General features: G+C 43.3%; 1 protein-coding gene across 2 annotated transcripts in view; it reads right to left on the reverse strand.

The window, feature by feature from the left end:
• Positions 1-4,078: 4,078 nt before the first annotated feature.
• LOC144817753 (sialoadhesin-like) overlaps positions 4,079-25,149 on the reverse strand; it is a 358,435-nt gene continuing 337,364 nt past the window's right edge. For both annotated transcript variants that reach the window (XM_078674539.1, XM_078674540.1), the window contains 2 exons: positions 6,820-6,892; positions 4,079-4,374 (listed from right to left, as the gene is read on the reverse strand). In XM_078674539.1, coding sequence (XP_078530665.1) covers positions 4,357-4,374; positions 6,820-6,892 — 91 coding nt within the window. In that variant the 3' untranslated portion in view covers positions 4,079-4,356. The remainder of the gene's footprint in view (positions 4,375-6,819; positions 6,893-25,149) is intronic.

Here is a 25,149-nt window from a genome sequence, read left to right on the forward strand (position 1 = left end):
CTCTTCAATGAAGAAAATAAATTGAGAGATTCTACCATTTAAAGACTGAAATTTATGAACTTTGTGTGCTCGGAAGATAATTGTGCAATATATTGGATGATCATTGGGAGACCTCTAACTGCTTACTAATTTCCTTCATAAATTTGAGGCCCGACAGGTCAAGATTGAGGATGAACCTCCCAGCCAGAAAATAACGGCCTGGCGACATGATCTTATATTCAAATTATTCAATATGTCCCGTATAAGCCATCTTCAGGATACCATGAGGGCTGGGCATACACAAAACAAATGAACTAGAGATTCAGTTTGATATCCACAGAGTCTGCATTTTGGACAATTGTCGTGGGGTTTCCAGGAAGGTCTTAAATCCTTGGATTCATGAAGGCCCATACGAAGATTGATAAGGTTTTTTTTTAAATGCTGGCTATAATGAATTGCCACGTAAGCCTGAGGTTGTTGGAGTGAATAGGAAGAAATGACTGTACAGGCATGACGTCGGTGGGACAATGTTTGTTTGTCTTCCAGTAAAGACTTCCTTTTGGCATTAGAAGTTACAATTTTGCAGAAACTAAGTTGATCCATTTTTTTATTCCATGCTATTGGCAAATCGAGGTCCGTAAGGCATTTCTCCAAATGGGTGGCCCAGGGCTGAGTTGGTTCTGTATTAATTGCTTGCCAACAAAGGTTATTTAAAGGGTCTGGGTCGGCGGCACAAAGTTTATGGCAAAATTTAACAAATGTTGACTTGGACCTAAAGATTTGATTTTGGAGTCCGAATTCTAATCACTAGTATATGCAGTAAAATTTGCACTTGTATAGGGTAGTTATGCGCTATACAAGTGCAATTTTTCATTTCATTTCATTTTCAGGAGACCTTTGTACTCTCTACCATTCCTATGTGACTCTTAGAGTATATCCATTTGTATCTCTTCCTTGAGTGACTTTACCATTTGTACATTTGCAATTTTTCTTTCTGTTTGTATCTCTTCCTTGTGTGACTTTACATCTTGTACATGTGCAATTTTTTCTGTTTGTATCTTTTATGTAATGCATGTAATCCTAAATCCTTATGTTTTGCAACGGGTTCTTATGTAAAGCGTTCTGACACCTTCGGGTAATGTTCGCGCTATATAAAATCGCATTAAATAAAAAATAAAAAATAAAAAATCCCATGGCCAACCACTGGTACTGCAACACCATCTATTAGAAAATAATGGACCTAGGGACCGAATATAAAAAACAAATGAAATAATGTTAAAATAAATAAAACTATTCAAACTAAACAATCTAAATAAATGTAATTGAATGTTATAAAAAAAATTATCTGAAAATAAAACATATTTTTTATTTTAACATATTTTAATAACCTCTTTAAAATATTTATAAAAATTAAAATATGGTTAAATTATTTGTTATTAATTCTATACAATAATTTTCATGGTTTTTAATACATAATCAAAATTTTGTTTTTACGGTCTAAACCTTAGAAAAATATTTACATTTTCATTTAATATAATGTAAACAGGAAAGTGTAAATTTAAATTAATTTGTTAATATTGTAACATTTGTTTATATTGTTGCACAGTTAAAATTAATATATCCAATTATTTAACAATAATATTTTACATTAAAATGGTTTAGTTTTATTTTCAAAGCTTAATAAACATTAACAATTTTCCTTATCCTTTACCATACAGAGCTGTCCGCCCGGGTACCATAAAATGTTTATATTTACTTACTGTATATTAAACACTACAAAAGAATTATGAATAGATTAACATTTAATTTTTTTTAAAGTTACATTTATTTCTAAATGTATAAGTTTATGAAAATGTGTTGTCATTTAATAGTTTTTATTTTTTAGAATGCATGCAATCTTCCTAACATTGAATTTGATTTATATCTGTTTTTATAAAGCCAAAATAATGTTTTTAAATTTAACATTATTTTCTACAGGGTTCTATTTTAAGTCCCTGCTTCAATTATGTTTTATTGGATTGTGTTGAATATTAGTGGTGGCCATATGTGGTGCTGGAATTACAACTGGTCCTTTTTGGCTGTAGTAACTTTACATGCATATGTTTCATCCATCCTCATTCCAAGAGGTTAAGACTTGCAAGCCTACACTTTTGAATATCTTTACACTCGTAAATGGTGAACAGTCAAAAGTAGTAAAGTTACTCAAGTGTATGGGCAAACTAACACATATAGATTTACAAGAATGCAAGTTAATCTTTGTGAATCGGCTCCGTAATAGTGAAAACCCCAAAGTAGTAAAGTTACTCAAAAGTGTAAAAATACACTCACATGTGTATTTTTACTGACATGTAAGTTTAACGTTATGAATAGGTCCCATAGTTTCTTTGGAATTTTCCTTAAATATGTTAAATTGTTTGAAAAAATCAAAACATTTCAGCAATTAAAACTCACTTACTCACAGATGTAGTAAGAACAGTAGTTGCATTGTACTGATGGTGACAAATACTGAAATCTCTATATTGGAAAACCTATCCTCACTATAGGTGCAATTTTTCATGCACTTTTTCAAGTGTGAGAAGTATAAAAAAACAAAACTGAAGAAAACATCAGCAGAAATTGTGTTTGGATGAGAGAAACTCCCTCAAATAAAAATACATATTTAGCCATGTAACTATCTGCAAATATAGGTTTTTGAGAAAATGTACATAAAACAATTGATTTGGCTGCAAAATTCGCCTACAAATCAAGTTTGTCATGTTAGTGCACTTCTCCAAATCTTATCACAACTCATTGTGTTCAGCAGGTGTGACGTTGCATTTATTTTTCTGACTGAACAATTTGGTTCAATATGATTAAAAAAATGCAAAAATGAAGAAATACCTTTATATAGAAGCGACGAAGTAAACCTGTTTAGAAAAAAATGCATTTTATTTCGCATTAAATAAAATTTGTCAAATAACTGTAATTGTCACGAAAAGATTCACCCTTAATTAAAGATGATACCAAACCCAAACCATTACCTCAACTACGAGCCTCACACTAATCCAAACATAACCCTAAAGTTTAGCATACCACTAACCACAGTTTTACCTCAAACATAATACTGATCTTTAATACAATCTGTACATAAGCCCTTCCCTCAAAACACAATACTGACCGTTCCCTCAATCCCAACACTAACCTTTACCTCAAGCATAATACTGACCGTTACCACTGTCTCAACATTAGCTCTAACTTCAAACATAACATTGACTTTTACCACTATATTGTCACAAGTCACTACCTGAAATATAATACTTACATTAACTACAATCCCAGTACTAAACCTTACCTAACACCAGAACTAACCTTAAACCTAACTCTGTCCCTCACTTTATCATCCAATCAAACTCTAATACAAAATTTTAACTTAACACCAAAACAAACCTAAACCTTTCAATAACACCAACTTTGGTGCCTGAATATGAGTACTGTGGAGCAGCCGCGGCCGGTGGTGGGAGTACCTGCCGGGCGGTGACGTGGGGTGGGGGAGGGGCAGGGTGGAGGGTAGTAATGTATGGATTACGGAGTTTAACAGGTAAGTAAACATTTAAATAAATAAAACGAATTTCGTTGCGCGCACTGAATCGCATTTGGTGATGCAGTGCACATAACGAATTTGTTTTATTTATTTATATGTTTACTTACCTGTTAAACTCAGTAATCCATACATTGCAACCCCCTACCCTGCCCCTCCCCCTCCCCACGTCACCGCCTGGCAGGCACACCCACCACCGGCCGCGGCTGCTGTGGAGGAGTTTGTAGTATTCATCAGACCAGGTAGATACTATAGGGTGAAGTATTAACTAGGTCCGGTGAATTCCTTCTGTTCTGAGTTTGACCAAGAAACATCAGGAATCACATTTAAGTTGGTGCTTTTCTACTTGTATGGATATTTACCAGGCCTATGGCCCGGGTATTGTGGCAGGGTTGTCCTTCCAAATGTACCTGGAGAAAACTGCAGGCGATTATGACCAGAACCACACACATCAGAATCTACTAGGACATTCATAATAGGTCCTACCCCCACAATTTTGAAGTAATTAATACAGAAGAAATATTCTGACTGCTTGCTGGATTTCCTTTATTCAATCTAAACCTTATTTAACTTTTTATCACTTTATTTTCCTCACCATTAGTTATTTCTAGGTGTATTTTCATTTTCAAATAATACCAGTGACAATGTGACAAATGCTTCCTTGCAATCGGAAGACTGCTCTTATTACTCATGAAAAGAGTGGGGAGATGGTAGCATTTTCTTCCTTCTGTTGACAGCATTATTGCCTCTTCTGTTTCATTGGAAAATTCTGAAGTATTGCTGTATCTTTGAAGATTGATTCAATGCTCTTCCCCAGCCTGCAAAATACAAAAATTAATCCTTATATAAAGTTCCAAGCTCAAGGGCGTATTCATATAGGTAAATTCACCTGGGAGTAAATCTACACATTTAAATTTACTCTTACACTTTGTATTACATTTACCACTTTTGGCTATACATCATTTACAAGTGAAAATTTACTACAAAGTGTAGATTTACATATCTCTACACCTTCAAATAGGCGGAAGAGCCAAATTTATGAGTGTGAAGTTACTACTAGTGTTTTTCAACACGTCGATGGAGGTCTTTGTGTCTGGTGCAGAGACCTTCCTATAGTAGTAAAATATTTCTGTGTTAAATATCAATGTAAGGTCGTTTTCATTCATTTTAGATAAATAACAAAATAAAAAAAGCTTCACCACTATTAACTTTATTTTTAATTATTTAATTAATTTAAATATATTAACTTCACTGAATAATATTTTTATAGGTTTAATAAATCGCACTCAAAGTAAAATGTTTATATTTTTGATAAGTAATTAAAGCTTACCAACATTTATGCATAGATTTAATATAATTTTTTTTAATATAGTCACATTTATTTGTAAATTTACAAAGGCTAATAAAATTTTCTATAACAAAATAATATTCTTTTTTTATAGATGTAATATGTAAAAAATTTTAATTAAATGTATATATACGTTATTTTATATGGGATGGTTGCGCAAAACCAGTGTTTGGCCACGTTGGTGCTGTGTAGTCCAGGTGTGAGCCGGAGTACTATTATGGCTGTTTTGGACATTTTTTGCTGTAGTGGTTTTAGAAGAGCAAATATGAACTCTTGTGTGGCTGAGTGAATATTTCCCCTTAAACCTCTCCTTAGCCTTTCCTAAGCCCTTTCTACATGTTTCCAAACACTCTCTATTTTTACAGAAAGTATTCTACATTTTCCAGCCTCTCCTCTGATCACATCTACTGCTGAATCATTGACTGATACCTGTGGCGATCTCGCAATCGGAATGGAGCTCTCCACAGAGAAAAGATAGGAAAGGCAGAGACAGAAGAGTCTTCACGTAGGTGTGTGAAGGCAATTTTGAAGCAAGTGATATAGTACTACTAAACATACTACAAAATCCAGTCTATCAACAGGCCCTGTGTCAGTTAAAGACAAGAGGCAATTCATGAAGGTACATTTGTTCATAAACATAAGTTTATAGCCAAATGTACCTTTTTTTGCACCTGCTAGGAATTCACAAAGGGTCTCCTAACTGGTTTAAGTACTTTTAGGATTGCAGGTTTCTCCACCACAAGTGCAGAGAAATCCACACTTGTAGGTCCAACTCAAGGTTGAAAGGTGGCGTTCCAAAGTGTGGGTTGCCTTAGAAGTTGGGGAACGTCAACAAACGTACATTTGTAGGCGTTCCCAAAGTTCTATTGACCCCTTACATCCTGGAAAATGGTCAGAGGTATACTCCAGAGCTGGAGTGACTACTGTTCTAGGGTAGAAAGGAGAACGAGTCTCCCCACATTTTATGAAAAGGGACTTTCTCCAGTGGGAAAAATGTTTTCTCAACTGGTGGGCTCATTTCCCTGTGTGGACTCGGCTTCAGACCCTCAGGGGTGAATAGCTGTGATTTATATAAATCCCTGATTGATTAATTGATTGACTCCTCTACTAAGGAGAACTCCACAAGAGTGAATACCATCCTTTTAAAGAACTCACGTGCCCTTCCCAGAATGGTGCAGCTTTCCAGCATAGTTCTTGGGTTGTTTGTGAATAGCCAAACACAGGAATGTATGCTCAGAGGAAGGTGCACAGCGCTGCTCTTACTTTTCTGTTTTCTGTTTGTGAATCTGCCCCAGAATATTCTCAACAAGGTATGACAGCCGAGCTTGGATGTGAACCATAGGAAACAGACCGGATCCTTGTCTCGATTTTGGATCAGCTGTATACCAGTATTCGTTTGTTACAGTCTTGAAGAGTCAGTTGTGTGACTGTGCTGTGCTTATCTGGGTACGCAGATGTAGGGCTGAGCAAACTTTTAATTCCGTTGGTTGAAATTCACAGATTTCCCACTAAATTATTCTTACATGAGATTTTCTCTAGGCCTCGGCGGTGAACTTCGCTCCGTTCGTGGAGTTTGCAGAGTTTTTTGCACTCTGCAGAGCTCGAAGAGTGCAGAAAACTCCGATACGCAATATGCAGCTGGCACTCGGGTAGAATTTCTACCCGAGCTGCAGAAATACTAGCACAAACTGCAGTTCGCACTGCACTCCGCCACTCGCGGAACTTCGCAGAGTTTTTTTGTAAAGTAAAGAATTTGCCTAGTGTAGGGTCTACAAAATGCAACCTTGTAAAACATGCTATACACAACAATTTTATCAGTAGGAGGGGCCCACTTCCGCTTACGTCAGTGCTAAAACTATCTCAAGCAATATGCACATAAGTCGGTCATCTGTTTTATTCGGCACTGCGACTATACCTGGGGATCCTCCCTTTTCGATGTCATTTCAATTGTATTGTCCTCAGTCTCCAACTTCGAAAACTCTAATTTCCTGAAAGAAATGAATAACAATAAATTATGTTATAAGAGATTGTCATTCAGTTTTTCAGAGCAAATTCGTTCACATAATTTCGTCGTCCATTTAGTGCATTATCTATTTACTTTATTTTCAGTGTGAAATATATTAATAATTTGTGTCCTTCCACAGCTTACTTCTAGAATGCGGAACAAAAGAAAGCAGCAGACTTGAGAACAGAGTTGTGAACTCATATACATTTTTTTTAAAACCCTTAAAAATTCACCCTTGTTTAGCTCACATTCTGTCTCTGTAATAGCTTCATCAACACAGCCTAATATTAAAACACTGCTGTGTCTCCGTAACACTATGAGCTGATCTTTAAACTGCAGAGGATACTTTTCAACTATTTTAGGAAATGCACATACACATTTGTGGATACCAGGTGCCATGAATAGCTGGTATGAATGACAATATTTGCTATTTTGCACTTTGGTTTTACGCCTGATTTTAATACTTTCGAATTTTGGCACCATTGTTTTTAAAAATCTTAAAGTTTACTTACTGCCTCACTCGATTTCACCAACACCCGCTGTCCTGTCTGCCGGCTCCCCGGTCCACCACGGGGTTTCCCGCTTGATGTGGAGGGAGTGTAGGCGGGACAGTGACATAGTTCCGGGTTAGAGGTCGGGGGCGGGAACAACACTGCTGGAGCACTACTTAGTCGGCTTATGTGTACGTCGCGCCGTGGACGCGAGAAAGGCAAGCCCGTATGCGCCCGTCAGCGCCCGGCCGGGTCCAAGGGCAATCCCCCCTGCCCAAATCTTAAAATCACATACCTACTCGCGCAGAGATCTTCTCAGCCGAAGGCCTAAATGTCACTCATATTGTAAGATACTGCACTTCGAGGACCCACCATTCCTCTGCCCCGAGTGTAACTTCTCCTTCTCCCACTTACAGTTAGGAATAACAGGGGAGAACGGAGGGTTTCAGAATGCTAAGACTAGGACAAATGTAGATGAAGGCAGGCATTTTAACTTCATTAGTACCAACTGTAGATCGCTTCCCAAACATTAAGAGGATATTTTTAACTTACTAAATGATCTTAAGCCAGATGCGTTATTTTTGACAGAAACATGGCTAAATGCCAGTTCGGGCCCGGACATCGCTATAGCCTTACCCCCAAATTACACTGTAGTCAGGAAAGATCGAATGAATCAAAGTGGGGGAGGTATAGGAATTATTTTAAAAAAAGATTTTAAATGTAAATGGGAAGACCTTAAATTGGACAACTGTGAAGCTGGACTTTTTAAACTAACCCTCACACCTCAAATCACGTTTACTGGGATCTTGATCTATCGACCACCAGGTGCGGTAGGAGAATGGGTGGCGGCTCTCCCAGAGTTTATCACCCCACTCCTGCTGGAAGCATTCATGTTTTCTATTCTTGGCGATCTTAACCTCCATTTAGAGTAACCACAATTGCCCTATGGTTCTCAACCTTCTATACGACTTAGAAGCCCTCAATGTCCAATTATGTAATATAGGCCCCACACATATAGCAGGTCACTTATTAGACCCGATTTTTGCTAATTTTAACAACCTAAGATGTGAGCCCCCACTGCCCATACCCTGGTCTGACCATTATCTAATCAATTTTGAAATCAGGATACCAACTACTAAAGATCTGAGCATAACTGAGTTCTGGTTCAGAAATTGGAAAAAGATGAGCATAGATGATCTTAATTCCCAGTTAACACAGTCAAGACCCAATATTAATCTAAATGAGCTCAGAGTCATAGACCATAATGAAATCAACAACTGGCTATCTGAAGCCGTACAGACTGCCATTCCGCTCACGTTGAGTAAGCGGAAGTCCTGTAACCCCCCGGTCCCGTGGTTTTCTGAAAAATTGAAGGAAGAAAAAAGTAACTGCAAGAAGCTAGAGAGGCAGCGGAGGAGAAACTATGACTTAGCAAGCAAGTAAGTATATAAACAAGCTCTAAATGTCTATCATTGTCATGTAAAATAGCAAAGGGGGACTTTACAAAGAATACCATTTTAGAGGCACAAAGTAGTCCCAGTACTCTTTTTAAGGTGTTAAAGCTGCTCATCAACTGGAACCCCCTACACTGTCCACCACACAATTTAATCTCATTGCTAATTATTTTAATGAGAAAATATCCAACATTTATTCGAACTTCAATGAAGGATGCGACTCGAAGGCAATCCCGATGTTGGCCCCAACTCCCAATGGGTCTGACGAGTGGGATGATACTCCTGGGAAATTGCTTCTGCCTGGCAGCCATTAGACCCCAATACTTTTGTGGAAGTACTAAACAGTATCAAATCAGGTTCACCACATGACCCTATGCCAGCCCATATTTTAAAACAGCTTGATCGTAGCATCCTGGATGTAATTAGAATACTGTTAAATGCATCACTAAATGAAGCAGTGGTTCCTGAAGACTGGAAGCGCGCCATGGTAGTGCCTCTACTTAAAAAAGTGAACAGAGATCCAGAGATCTTCTCCAATTTTCGACCAATATTGCTCTTGACAATAATCTCTAAAATCCTGGAAAACCATGTGAATAGACAGTTAGTGGAATTTGTCAATATTAATAAGCTACTACACCCCTCCCAGTCGGGTTTTAGAGCTCCACCGAGTCCACCCTATTAGGAGTAACGGAAACTATCTGTCAGGAACTGGACAATGGTGGCACGGTGGCACTTATACTTTTAGATTTGAGTGCCGCTTTCGACACCATTTCCCATAAAACTTTGATTCAGACTCTAGAAGGAATAGGGGTGAGAGGGAAAGCGCTGGAGTGGTTAGAACATTTCCTTTCACACAGGTCATTCCAGGTTTTCTCCAAAAATAATATCTCCAATATTCTGACCTCCCCAGAGGTCAATCTTGAGTCCGATACTTTGTAACATTTATATAACCCTTTTGGCGAAAATAGCAGAAGAAATGGGCCTTACAATTTACTCCTATACGGATGATACACAACTAGTGTTCTCCCTGTCAACAACCGACAAAACTAACACCTCCTCTCTCCTCTCTGGGCTACAGAGAATGGCGAATTGGATGCACACCAAGAAACTAGAAATAAATGGGGAAAAAACTGAGCTGCTCATCTTTGGAGAACAAAAGGAACTCTGGGGACCAGCCCACTGGCCCACGGAAATGGGCCCAACCCCTGTAGCGGGACAATCTGCTCGCAACCTAGGGGTGATAATCGATAACAAACTGTCCATGCGTGTGCAAACAGCCAAAACAGCATCAACTTGCTTTGCCATTCTTAAGTGGCTGAGAAAAATCCTGTGGCAACTCCCTGAAGGGGTGCAAAAAAACGTGATACAGGCCTTGATTGGCTCGAGATTAGACTATGGGAACATCCTATATCTAGGAGCAAATAAAGAGATCACGCGTCGACTACAGGTCATCCAAAATGCGGCGGCAAGGATACTTCTCCATCTCCTTGGGCGAACGAGTGTTTCTGAACATCTAAGAAACCTCCACTGGCTCAAGATAGGCAATAGAGCTAAATTTAAAGCACTGTGTTACATGTTCAGGATAAACACAGGGGAAGCGCCTGCTTACTTATGTAAGCTGATACACAAATACACACCCTCTCGAAACCTTCGATCACTGCATCAGGCAAAAATTGTTGTACCTACGTTTAAATGGGTACGATTGGGCGGACGCTCTTTCGCCTACCTGGCGCCGGTTCTGTGGAATTCGCTCCCGCTGAAACTGCGTCTTGAACCAAGTTACATCAAATACCGGAACGGCATTAAGGCATGGCTATTCAACCAATAAATTCCATTCCACCTGGTAAAACTCGGATCCAAGGCGCCGGGAAACCCTCAGGGTAGCTGTTGCGCCATATAAATGTAATAAATAAATAAATACACACACACACATGCACGCACACCCCCACACCCCCACATGTGCACACACACACACGCATACACCCACCCACCCACACACACACACGCACACACAAACACACACACACACACACACAGAGCCACACACACACACATACCCACACCCATACGAGCACTCACACTTATTACCTCAGTACATTCTAAGTGACAGGAGAAAACCCTGCTTAGTGTCTCACAAATACCATACTAGAATTAAAAGACATCAGAAAGCATCTGGGGCCTTACACACAAAGCTTAGGTAATGTGTTTCCTTCTCAGCAGCGGCTGGTGCAGGTAGGCAGGCGGTGGGATGACAACAGAATAGGGCAAATTAAATAAATAACTCCTATTCAATTGCCTGTCAACATCCCCCCCCCCCGCAGCCTCCGCCCTGCCCCACTGTGCTTACATCCATCGGCCGCTGCTGTTCTCTCTCACTGCATTGGATTTAATATCTTGGGGTCTGGATGATGTTATATACATTTGTTTATACCTACTGCTTGAAAACACTATTTAGCATTAACCATGCGCACAGATCGGTAGCGTAATTTGCCGTTTAGTACCTTTGTGGAGATCATTAAGGGGTATTAGAACACATTGTTAGACCGGACAGCCTTACGGTGATCTTCCCTCAAAGGTGTTGCCTTCACTCTTCATGCTGAAATACATTTTTGTTAACTTTAGGACTCTGCGCACTTTGCCACTGCTAACCAGTGCTAACGTGTTTTGTGCTCACTCCTTAAACGACCTGAAAAAGTAAACCTCTTGCCAAGCCTAAACCTCCCTTTAACTCATATAAGTCACCCCCAAGGATTGCCCTAAATAGCCCATAGGGCAGTGTGAAATGTATTAAAAAAATTGGATATGTGCTTATAAGTTTCACCTGTCTTGATAGTGAAACACTCCTAACTTCGTTTTTCAATTGTTTATAGGTATTATCTTGTCTTTTTGAATTTTTGTATATACTGATTTTTAGAGAAAAAATTACTGTCTCACTATTTATAAAATGTTACTATAAGAACAAATAAAATAATATATATATATATTTTTTTAAACAACAGTAAAGTATATATCCTTTGTGAGACCAATTGTTTCATTTCATATTACTGAGGGATATAGCCCAAACAGGGACAGTTTTGGCCTAAGCAAATCAGTGGTTGGTCGAGTGGGAGGTTCATATTATTGCAGTGTTTGTTTCCCCTTTTATCCCAGACCACAAAATCTTTATCAAGGGGCACCTTTGTTCTAGTAGTGTTTTCACTTTATTACTTTGTCTGCTACATGAATACTTAACACCAGTGCTTAATTTGTAACATCGTAAGTGCCAGGGCACTTGTCAGGAGGCCACTGCTGCACAAGCCATTGTTCCTCCCAGCTCTGCCAATGACAGTACCAACACAACCACTAACCAATAAACTCCTACAAGTGTGACAATTCAGACTATTCCAGGAACACAAAGCTATAAGAGGATCTTGGGCGGCAGGTATTAGCCATTTTTAATGTATATGGAATTAGTAGATGTTAGACTTTGGCGTGTTTCCCCAGAGTTTTTACTTTCCGACCTCCCGGTTTTTATGCTGTTTTTGCTGGTGTAACGTTTCTGCGCACTTTTTGCACTGCTTATCAGCGGTAAAGTGCAGGCTTTCTCTGTGTCAATTGTGTTATGGATTGGTATTTCCAAGATTGGATATTTTGATTTATTTGTTAGTCCCTAGTAAAGTGAACTGAGTGTGCCAGGGCCTGTGAATCAAATGCTACCCGTGGGCCTGCATCCCTGATAGCGAGGAGTTCTCTAAAGGGCCCCAAACTAACACCCAGGTAAAGGTTCCCATCCCCCGTGAGATAAGAAACAAGGGGTCTCGTCAGGAAAGCCTGCTAAGACCGGCCCGGCGAATGTTTTGCCTCTGACCAGGTGGGGCACATGAAGGAGGACCACAGGTACTCCAAGGGGATACAGCCACCCACTGGTGGGCAGTCCAAAGTGTTGGCTAGTCTACCACTTGGGGAGGAGGAGGAGTACCCTCAGGAGAGTCAGGACCCTGCAGAAATGACTCGTCTCACTAGGGTACAGTGAGATGGTTCCAGGGGTCCAGGTGCCCCCTAACCACAAGAAATACAGCACCTGGGTGACCATCAATGGGAAAAGAGTAAAGGCTCTCAGGGATACTGGAGCCAGTCTGACCTCAGTTCCATGTCACCTGGTCTCTGAGAGGCAGGTAGTCCCCCGGGTATTCCACCAAGTAATTGCAGTCAACAATTCAGAGCGCCAGTGTCTGGTGGCGCAGGTTCCCTTCGAGTGGGGGGGGGGGGGTCTCAGGTCCTTTGAGCGTAGTTGAAAGCCCTTCCATGACTGTCGATTGTCTGATCGGTAACGACCTGGAGCAGTCCTTGTGGAAGGATGTTGAGCTCAGGTCCCACTTGGAGATGCTTGGGTTGCCAGAGTGGGCATGCATGTCCACTTGGTCCATGGCTGCCAGAGAGGGTGATCAGAGGGACCCGGAGCCTGAAACAATGGTCCAGGTCCCTGCCAAGAGAAAGGGCCGCGGGCGCGTGAAACCGGCCCCCAAAGTTCCCATTGCCCAGGAGGAGGCGGACCTTGAGGGGATGCCCTGGCGCCTACAGGGGAACAGGTAGCAAACTGGGGGACATCTCTGAGCTGACCCATTGCCTTCAAGAAGGGGGTCCCACCAGGGAGGAATCCTGCCAGGAGCAGAAAGAGTGCCCTTCTCCGGAGGGTCTGCGGCGGCAGGCCGCAGCCCAGGTGACTGGTAATCAGTCTGGGTCACATTGGATCTACTGGGAGAATGATCTCCTGTACAGCGAGCCTAAGGTCACGGAACCTCGGTCAGCCCGTGGGATGGTGGTACCCCAGCGCTCCTGGACCTTCCTACTGGGTCTGGCTCACAACATGCCTTTGGCAGGACATTTGGGGGAGGACAAGACCTTTGACAGGCTTGTCACCCACTTCTTCTGGCCTCAAATGCAAAGGCAGTCTGATGTGCATTGTCGGTCTTGCCAAACTTGCTAGGCAAGTGGCAAGAGTGGGCGGAAGGTCAAAGCTCCTCTCCAACCATTCCCCGTTGTTGGGACACCATTTGAAAGGGTAGGGATGGACATTGTGGGGCCACTGGATCCCAAGACAGCTCTGGGCAACAGGTACATCCTGGTCTTGGTGGACCATGCCAAGTGGTACCCGGAGGCCATCCCTCTCAGGACAACGACGGCACAAATGGTGGGCCGGGAGTTAATGGGGATCTTTTCCCGCATCGGGTTCCCCAGAGAGGTGGTTTCTGACAAGGGGACTAACTTCATCTCAAAGTATATGACATCCCTGTGGAAGGAGTGTGGTGTTACTTACAAGTTCACCAACCCTTACCACCCCAAGGAAATGGTCTGCTGGAAAGGTTCAACCAGACCTTGAAGGGCATGATCAAGGGTCTCATTGAACCCATGAGGCTTAAGTGGAACGTCCTCTTACCATGCCTTCTCTTTGCATACCGGGAGGTACCCCAGAAGTCTCTTGGGTTCAGTCCCTTTGAACTTCTGCATGGTCACCCCGTGTGAGGACCTCTAAGCTTGGTAAAGTAAGGCTGGGAGGCCGCTCCCAGGAAACCCCCCCAGGATGTGTTTAGCTACATGCTGGCCTTCCAAAACTAAACTGCCCGCTTCCGGAAACTCGCTCAGGCGAACCTCGAGGCCAGCCAGGAAGAAATGAAGAGGTGGTATGACCAGAATGCCACTCTGGTCGAGTTTCAACCTGGACAAAATGTGTGGGATGTGGCCCCAGTTGAACCTTGTGCCTTGCAGGACAAGTGGACTGGGCCTTTTGAGGTGGTGGAGCGCAAAAGAGAAGTCACTTGCCTGTCTGCCCAAGAGGGGGATGGGTCGGTGGATGGTGTGATGTTCTCTCCGACCCTGACCGCTGAGCAACAGAACTAGTGTCGCCAGTTGCTGGGGCAGTGTGCCCCACTGTTCTCCTTGACCCCACGTGTTACTCAATGGTGTACCCATGATGTGGACACCGGTGACAGCCCCACTATAAAACACTAGATTTACAGGTTGGCTGACCGGGTCAAAGCCAACATCAAAGAGGAGGTCTCAAAGATGTTGGCGTTAGGGGTGGTTGAGCCGTCTAGCAGTGCATGGGCCAGCCCCGTGGTCTTGGTCCCGAAGGCTACAGCACCCAGTGCCACATCAGAACTGCGGTTCTGTGTGGACTACCGGGGGCTCAATGCCGTCAATCGGACGGATGCAAACCCCATCCCCTGAGCTGAAGAGCTTATCGATTGGTTGGGAGCTGCCAAATTCCTTCGTACATTTGATTTAACGTCTGGGTACTGGCAGATTGCTCTAACCGAGGGGGCCAAGGAAAGATCCGCATTCTCAACCCCGGAAGGACATTACCAGTACAGTGTGATGCCCTTCGGGTTGAAGAATGCCCCTGCCACCTTTCAGAGGTTGGTCAACCAGGTGTTGGCCGGGCTGGAGGAATCCAGCGCCGCATACCTGGCCGACATTGCGGTGTTCAGTTCCAGTTGGGACGAACACCTGCAGCACCTCGGGGAAGTGTTGAAGGTGCTGCAGAAAGCAGGCCTCACGATTAAGGTCAGTAAGTGCCAGATCGGGCAGGGTTCGGTGGTGTACTTGGGACACCAGGTAGGAGGTGGCCAGGTGGCACCCCTGAAGCCCAAGATTGACTCCATCCTGGCCTGGGAGCCCCCCAAGACCCAGACAGAGGTGAGGGCCTTCTTAGGACTCACCGGGTACTACAGAAAGTTTGTTAAGGGATATGGCACCATTGTTGCCCCCTTAACTGAGCTGACTTCCAAGAAGCAGTCTAAAAAGGTGATCTGGACTGAGTCCTGCCAGAAGGCATTTGATGCCCTGAAGGCCGCAATGTGCACGGCCCCCGTGCTCAAGGCCCCGACTTCTCAAAGGAATTTGTTGTGCAGACCGATGCATCATAGCAGCGAGTGGGAGCAGTGCCCTCACAACTGAACGAAGAGGGCCTAGACCAACCTGTAGTCTTCCTTAGCCGGAGACTACTCCCCAGGAAACAGAGGTGGAGTGCCATAGAAAAGGAAGCTTTCACTGTGGTCTGGGCACTCAAGAAGCTGAGACCCTACCTGTTTGGGACTCACTTTCGGGTTCAGAACGACCACAGGCCCCTAAGGTGGTTAATGCAGATGAGGGGTAAGAATCGAAAACTGCTGAGGTGGTCCATCTCCCTACAGGGAATGTACTTTATGGTGAACACCGCCCTGGCACAGAGCATGCCAGTGCAGCTGACCTATCCAGGTTCTTCCGCCTTAGTGAAGAGAACTCTCAGGCGAGCGGGTAGTTCTCCCTACTTTCAGCTGGAGGAGACATGTGTTAGACTTGACATCTTTTGGCGTGTTTTCCCTGAGTTTTTACTTTCTGACCTCCTGGTTTTGATGCTGTTTTTGCTGGTGTAACGTTTCGGCACACTTTTCGCACTGCTGATCAGTGGTAAAGTGCAGGTGCTCTCTGTGTCAATTGTGTTATGGATTGGCGACTCCACGATTGGATATTTTGATTTACTTGTTAGTCCCTAGTAAAGTGCACTGAGTGTGCCAGGGCCTGTGAATCAAATGCTACCCGTGGGCCTGCAGCACTAATTGTGCCACCCACGTGAGTAGCCCTGAAAAGGTACCACAGACCTGCCATTGCAGAGTCGGCACCAGTTTGTAACTGCCATGTCAACTTGGCCAGTGCACCCACTTGCCAGTCCCTAACCTTCCCTTTTCCTACATGTCAGGCACCCCTAAGGTAGGCCCAAGGTACCCCTGTGGGCAGGGAGCAGTGTATATGAAAGGTGGGACATGCCTGGGTGTGTGTGGCATGTCCCGATAGTGAATTACAGCCAATTTCGTTTTTCACTATTGCAAGGTTACTGGTTCCCTTTAGGAGAGAATGGGAGGTTTGTTTATAACATCTTATAAACGGAACTGGTCCAGGGAATTGGGTAGAAAAATGAAGTATAGTATTCCTGAACTCAAAATCTAAAGATGCATCTTTCAGGGAAGGTGATTTTTACATTCTGTGTTTGAAAATACCACTTTTAGAAAGTAGGTATTTTCTTGCTCAGTCATCCCGTGTGCCTCTGCTGGAATGTGGATTGCCTGTCTGGGTTTTGGATGACAAAAGACTGGGGAGCCAGAGGGGCTCCAGATAGTCTAGGTAGGTCAGGAAAGGGCTGAATAAACCTGGGCTGTGATGGGGGAAGTGGGGGGCGAGATTTCCTTGCACCTCAAAGGGCCTGGTCTGCCTCTGACAATGCCATCTCCACCTCTTGCCAGGAAATCACACCAGTGAAGGCCAAACTGGTTCTGGTGGGGCACAGACACCCTCTTCCTGCCAGAAAAGCAACTCGATGACGTCTACGATGCCGCTGCCGACTTCGTGTGCTGAAGTCACTGCAGAGGGCACCGTACGCAACACCGCACCGCAACCTTGGTCTCACCGACGACGCCAGTCGACGCTGCCACCGAGCCGCTGCTTGCACCGTGACCTGTGGGCACCGCACTTCGCACCGCCCCACTTCACGCCGAAACCTTGGCGCTGCAGAGAGCATCGCGCAATGCCGCAACGCGACCTTGGTCTCACTGATGATGCCTGTTGATGCCGCCACCGAGCCACTGCTCGCACAGCAACCTGTGGGCACCGCACCCCGCACCGCCTTGCTTCAAGAGGGCCACTTGGCCTCCCCGATGCTGCCGCTCCATGGCGAAATCGACGTCTCTGCTTCCACCGTGGTTCGAAGGCACCGCTGGTAAGTCTCACGAAGCACCGCCCTTGGCCCACCAACACCGGCACCATCGACTCCCGCTCGTCAGCTGATGACAGCGCTTCAGCAACGACGACGACGCTGCTTGTACCGTGACCTGCTAGCTCCGTGATGAACACAGCCTTCATCTTGCACCGTGACCCTGGTCTCACCAATGGCGCCATCTGATGCTGCCACCGAGCCGCTGCTCACACCACAACCTAGGGGCCCCGCACTGCTGCACTTTGCACTGCAGCACCGGACGCCTGCCGACGACGCCAGCGCTCCGGATTCCATCAGAGAGGAGCTCGACCTGCAACGCGAGTGACTTCAAGGGCCTCCTTGCCCTGCACTTCTCACAGGTACTGTTTGCGAGTCTTCCCAACACCGTAGCTGGCCTGCAAACCCGCGACCAGCCAGATTTGTTGTTCATGACGCTGTGGTATCCCCGGATGGAGCTAACGACATCGAGGAACTTTGTTTGTAACTTATTTTGATAACTACAGACTTTTGTTTTACACATAGTATTGTTGATTTTTGTCGTTTTGGTCTTGTTTTAATTACATAAAAATATTGGATATTTTTCTAAACTGGTGTGGTGTCCTTTTGTAGTGCATACACTGTATTACTGTGGGTTATGTGCAAATGCTTTACACACTGCCTCCAAGATAAGCCTGACTGCTCGTGCCAAGCTACCAAGGGGTTGAGCAGGGGTTATTTTAGGAGTATAACTCCCTTATCCTGACTAGAGTGGTGATTTTTGCCTGGCTTCGGCTCTTGCCCACGCCTACCAAAAATCCCATTTCTAACAGTAGACAACTGTTGTTGTGCTCATCTCTAAATTAGACTAACAGCGCTACCATGAGGCAGACTGTCATAAGTGCCTTTGCTGACAATTACGTGCCAGTGTTGACAATTAAGTGCTGGTCCTGAGCACTGGAAACGTCCAGCTCAAATTAAGCGCTGTTTAACACAGTGCCTTTAGGTTAAGCCTAAGAGCTTTTGTGCCATGCAACCAAAGGGTTAAGCACAGGTTAATATAGTGACTTCTGTGGTACTCCCTGATAAGGACTGTGGTTGCTGCTTGAGATGGGTTAAATACCCCCTCATCCAAAAACCAAATTTCAAACATCTTTGAATGTCACTCACTGAGTAATGCCCTCTTCATCACTGATATGGTTCTAGGCTGTCCTTCAAGAGAGGCCATTGGCTCCCTCGAATAATCACCACAACCTCTCTGCGATCACTAAGATGCATCTCATGGAACGTTAAAGGTTTTAACAATCCCATTAAGAGACAGAAAATCTTCTCATACTACTTGAACTGGTATCAAATTTCATCTTTAGGCAAGAAGCCAATGTAAAGGTAGAAAAACTAAAGGTGAAAAACAAATGGGTGAGATACAATGTCCTATCACAAGCAGAAAATAAAAAAGCAGAGCTGCAATTCTATGTCATAAAATAGGTTGGAGTCACAATCATCATTGGTGGTATCTCCTACAACTTAAATAATATTTATGCTCCCAGTTATATCTACCTCTGAAAAGAGACCAAGTCATCAGAGATAGCCCCATAAACAAAACGTGGTCCTCGCAGAAGTCTTCTACAACTACATTGATGCCATCATGGACAGAAAATCTACTACAATATACTTCCCTATCAAAATCTAAAAAGTATAGAAGAAACTAATAAGGGTGCACATGTAGCAGATATTTGGTGCATTGCCAACTCTACCAAACAAAATTGTACACTTTATTCCAACTCCCGCATCTCACACATGAGAATGGACTATCTCTTTACTTCCAAACATCTTCTCAACCTCATAACGGAAGCAAATATTGGTTCAATCCTTCTCTTGGACCATGCTCTAATCTCATTCACATTTGCAAACACAACAATTACAAATCAGATGGCTGCTGAAAGCAAATGTACTGAATGACTCTGACACTGCCCACCACCTCAAACCGTTCAACCCAATCTCCAACAACAACAGCTCCAAAACGATCTCTAAGGAAGTTACAGGTGTGAGGAAATGGGGTGTATTATATAGTGTGATAGTGTGACCTCACCATATAATACACTCTCCAATCCCTTTAGGACTAGTAGGTTTCGTCTGTCAACTCTTCGGCTCAACTCTGGGTATCTGTGGCTCTGAGCAGCAAGGCTTACCAAAGGAACACGTACGTGTAAAGCATTTAAACAGTGCCAAAACAAATGAAGAATTCAATAAGACACTTAACAAATCTGACACCAATTTATAAAAATAGACTACATTTTTATGTATTTTTATACACCACAAAGAAAAAGAGCCCCCAGAGGGTTCTGTAGATGTAGAGTATATAAGGTATAGTAAATCAAAAGATTTCACTCAACCACAAACAGGCATTTGGCAAATTCAATGAATTTGACACAGCAACGTTTTGAGCAAAATCTTTAGCTCGTTGTTTTGTGGTCCGTTAGAGTTACTTGGGGTGACCAACTAAGCCAGGCAGGAGGACCAGCAAGTTCCTCAGAAGCAGTTACCTATGCAGGATAAGTAGTCTTTAGTCAGTTCCTAGCACCTTTATCCATTGCAGTGCTTTCCTATGGAAGCGTTCGTGATGCAAGGGATGCAGGATGCTGAAAATGGTCAAGGATGCTGTGGATGCAATGCGGTCAACTGGGGTCTTCCTGCAGCTAATTCAAATTAAAATCTAATAAAACTTTATTTCGGTTTAGTTTGCAAACCACAAAAGTACAAATACAGCAATCCAAGTTCATTATTTAAGAAAGCAAATAAGAATCCTTAATAAGGTACAATAATGCCTTGCTAGCAGCAATTTATAGCAGCAAGGGTTATACTAAAGTGAATAGGTGCATATGCAAAAGGATTTAATTAAAAATCATTACAAATCCAAGCCTTTTCTGTACTTTACAATTGATTTCAAAAATTCTAATACAAAAAGAATACTATCGCTATGTAATAGTTGTAAATACATCCTGCAGCTATTCCTGGGTCCACAAAGGGAGTGAGGTGGTCCTGGTCACAGGGTTGATGCCCCTAGAAGTTCTCTCGGGTCTTGCAGAAGTTTAGAGGCCACTCAGGGCACAGTCCCTTCTCCTTTGCTAGCTACCAGGTTTGTCATGTGCAGTCCACGCCGGTTCTGCCTCTGTTTGCCGGTTCCACGGTGCAGAAGGGTAGTCCTTCTTCAGTTTTTCATAAAGTCCTGTCGAGATCTAAATTATGGGTTCCAGGGGTGACCTTTTATGCCCAGAAAATGCCCTCAGGGTAGGATGTAGTTGGTTGGTAGCCAATGGGCTGTCAGGTCACCTCCCTCATGATGACCACTTTCGGAGAAGTGTGGAATCTGGCTATCTTAGGATGCAGCTTTCTGCCAACTTTCAACATGGGAGAACACCTCTCTCTGCATCGAGAGCTCCCTAGCCCAACCCTGAGGTGTGGCTACCAAGGGGCAACAGGTCCCCGAAAAACAGCTTGTCTAACTCAACAATAGAGCAGTCTCTTTCCCAAGTGTTTCCCATTTGTTTTTCAAAGGTGGCTTCTCATTTGAAGCTCACCTTTTGAGCCAACAACCATGTCACTTCCTGCAGGAGGGAGGTAATACTTCTCTCCTGTGCAGGCAGTGTCTTGGGAGTCGTTAGCACGTCTCCCCAGGAGGGCAGAAAGCTGTCTACAGGACAGACCCCATGTACAGCAGTCACTGGAAACTTTGGGCAACTAAAATAGCAACTACTAAAGTTGCACTTTGCTGACTAGTGAACAAAATTTGATTTAACCATTAAATCGGATTTAATGCACTGATTCTTTCGATACCTTACAGTACCAACTTTAGTAATCCTATTCAGAAGTTAGCAGGCTAAGATGTCAACTTGTAACTCTGTACTTGCCAATGGGGCTATTAGACTATCCAAGGTAAAAACAACAATTAAGGATTTTTACTGCTAGAACATGTAAAATTACATGTTCCACTTTTTAACAAACCCCAACCTTCCTTAGAGCTCGTTGGACCTAACTTAGGGTTGACTTACGTATATTAAAAATGGAGGTTTGGGATTTGCCATTACTTTACATGGCCAAGTCGAGTTACCAGTTTTAAACTGCCTTTCTTCCAGTCTGCAGTGTGAGACTGTGAGACATTTTGTACCTCATCATACTGGTGGTGGCACAATTAGTGCTGCAGTCCAAGAGAGACACCTCAACTTACAGGCCCTAGGTACCACTGGTACCTTATACTAAGAGCCAATCCAACATAGACCATTTTAAGGGTCAGAGCACATACACTGAGTCCTGTTTATCACGGTGCAAGGCAGTACAGAGCCATTGCACCAGTACCTAGTGGTCCAAATGGGGGCAAAAAGTCAGGGTAAACCTGCAAATAGCCTGATTCCTTACATCACACAATCACCCCTCCCCCACAAATCAACTCTACAAGATGAGATCATAGCACTAGTCGCCAGAAAGAAGCATTAATGAAATATAAATCAATACGAGAGAAGATCAAAAAATTAGAAAGTACGTTTATTAGAGACAAAACCGGATATCCACCTACAATGACTCCCTGAAACTGACAATTAAGCTTAACAAGCAATGCGTCTATACCGTGGGTCACTTCGTCATCAGCATTAAATCCAAATACCATACTGCAGGGAACCGCAGCAATTCTAAAGACTCTCAAGCATCCCAAAAATTCTAAGAAACACTCTACACTAGTGAGAAACAACCCTCGAAGGAAGACTTAAAAAAATTATTTTCCACAATCCAGAAAAGCACTGAGCCAAACAGACTTTTCATCTGTGGAGGCAGATATTGCCGAAGACGAAAAACTAACGAGTATATGAAACCCCAAGAAAAAGAAAGAGCCTGGCACTGACAGCCTTCTAGCAGAATTCTGTCACTCACACCCATTGATACTAACTTTAAGACACCTATCACTATTCAAGCACTACAAAGATTCTGGTATTCCCTTTGGCACTTTTGCAGAGGCCACAATCCTCCTGATCCCCAAGAAGGACAAGGACCTGCCAGAAAAAAGTTATTGCCCCATCTTGTTTATTGATGCAGACAGCAAAATCCTGGCTAACATTTTAGCCATAATGATCTCATCAATGGTCAACCCTGAGCAATCAAAAAATGTGGTGGGCAGGTTTTCGGCATTCAGTCTCAATGCTAGATTGCTTCAAATAGAATAGAATGTCCCTACCTCTTTAAAACCCTTGAGTGGCATGCCATCTACATGTATTAATAAACTGCATTAAATGTCTCTATGACCTCGAATGGCCGAACGAAGATCCTGTCATTGCTCCGCCGGATCGGCTTCCCTCATATTGTCGTCGGAACTGTGCCTGCATTGCCTGAGGTGGTTGCCGTCCTTTCCGGTTCATCCGGGTCGCAATCGATATGACTTGTGTGGATTGCCGATCGGACTCCCTGTTATTCACCTCCTGTTCCACATGATCTGGTTCCTTGTGCGTTGGACGACTACAGCTTGGGATAAACAAGGACAGGGTTGAGATGAACTTGCCTTGGTGGACTGTTATCTTGCGGTATGGTCGGATGATCCGTTTGTAACTGTATGACTATGTTCGATTCTCCTTCATGTTCCTGGAGCTTATCCTTGTGCTTATTATCTTCCCGTGGGTTCTGAGTATTTTCGGACGGGAGGGTGGGAGCTGATGGGGTTTTGATTATATGGCTCCTCTCCCGTTGCTACTTCCCTGTTTTCCCTTCTTTTTTGTCTTTGTGGTTCTTGCTTACTTTTATCTCTTCTATATTTCGGGTTCTGATTAGGGCGACAGGCACGCTGCCGGGGGGTAGGCCATAGCCTTCTGCAGGGGTGCAGGGTGGGATGTGCGGGGTGGGGGGGGGGTCTGTTGTATTGTGTTTTCCCCTCATTCCCTTTTTTTGGTTCTATGGCTCTTATGTATCCCCTTTTTTCGAGGCGCGGTGTCGGCATGTGGCCCCATGGGGTGTTTTTGTTAGCATGGGCCTTCTGGTATTCCTGCCGTCACGGTTTACTACGCATTCATTCCTCCTGTTACCACTGGTTCCATGTGCTGATCTATTCTTGAGTGCTTCGTTAGCCGTGGGGCGCGTGCAGTGATGCTGCGTTCTTACTTCTCCCCCCTTTTTTTCCTATGTCTTTTCCCCCCCTTTTTTTTTCCCCTTTCCCCATTTTTCTTTCCTCCCCCGGGTTGTTGTGGCAGAGGGCTCTTTGTTTTGCAAGCCTATTTTTAGTTCTGTGTATTATTGTGTGTTTTCGTAGTGGTGGGAGGGCGCTGGGCAGCGGTTACAATTGCTTATTACTGTGGGACTCACGTTCTGACTTTGCCAAAATGTACCTGTTCTTTTTGAATTTTCCTGTGTTCGATACTGCTGCTTGTTCGCGGCCCACCACGGCCCTCTGGACTTTACGGATTGCCCTTATTCTGAGACACCCTTTCTTCTATTATAAAATCAACCTTCTCTCATCCTGTACGTGATGGTTGCTCGGTGGCTTCTTGCCTTTGCTTCTCATATGGATTGCTGTGATGTCCTGTGGGAGCTTCTGTATTGCCTGCTATGTTTCTTTTATTGTGGTGGCCGGCCCGATGGGTTGTAGGCCCGTATCTGTGAGCGCTTTCTGTACAATAAAGGTTTTAAAAAAAAAAAAAATGTCTCTATGACAACCCCCAAGCATTTGTTTCACCAATGTAAAGCTCTTTAGTTGATTCCACCTTACCAGTGGTAGCAGATAAGAGTGCCACCTTTCGCCACTCATCTTTATCTCAGCACTTGAACTGCTACTAAAAGAATTAGGAATAGTCCACCTATAGAAAACAATAAAATCATGTCCAGAGAATATACCCTCCCAGTTTGGTGTGTACTGGTAAAATACTTCTGCTTATTAATAACTTCATGCCAGATAGTGGCTGTTTAAGAAATTAGAGGATGAGGACACTGGCAATATGCAGCAGGGGAAGACCAAATTAAGTTGCAGCATTGATTAAGTTATGCAGCAAGAAAATGCAAATTATGTGGTGTAATGCAGCACATTTTGTGGCAGTGCTACTTAGCTTTGTGTCCTTTTTACAAGTAGCTGTCTAAGCAAAGACTTAATCTTAGTATTATCTAATAGAAATAGGAAAATACAAAAATCAGCAACTTAAGGTGACCAGTTATCCTTTACAAAGTACCTGCTACTGCGTGCTAACACATGTGGCAGTGTTTTTAGTAACTTTTTTACCATTTGAGAAAGAAACAATTTGTGGATGAAATTTTGAAGTCATGCAGAAGATTATAGATTATGTTGTAAGTGTGTCAAATTCATAATTATGTGGACAACTCTGCAGCCACAAAATCACATAATTCTAGTGGCATAACATCTAACTTATTTGAAAGTACTGAAAAACACAGTCTCAAGCCATTTTTGAGGCATCAAAATGAAAACACAGAAATCACTGATTTTCAGAGTTTGTGAATCACTGGAATCCAAAACAAATAATTACTGAAAACAGAAAAGTCGAGATATTATGCACTCGTAATACAACGGACGGGAAATCCTTCAAATGTGATGAAATATCCACTCCATCAA

Source organism: Lissotriton helveticus, chromosome 2_1 (genome assembly GCF_964261635.1).
Source record: "Lissotriton helveticus chromosome 2_1, aLisHel1.1, whole genome shotgun sequence".
Taxonomy (NCBI): Eukaryota; Metazoa; Chordata; class Amphibia; order Caudata; family Salamandridae; genus Lissotriton; species Lissotriton helveticus.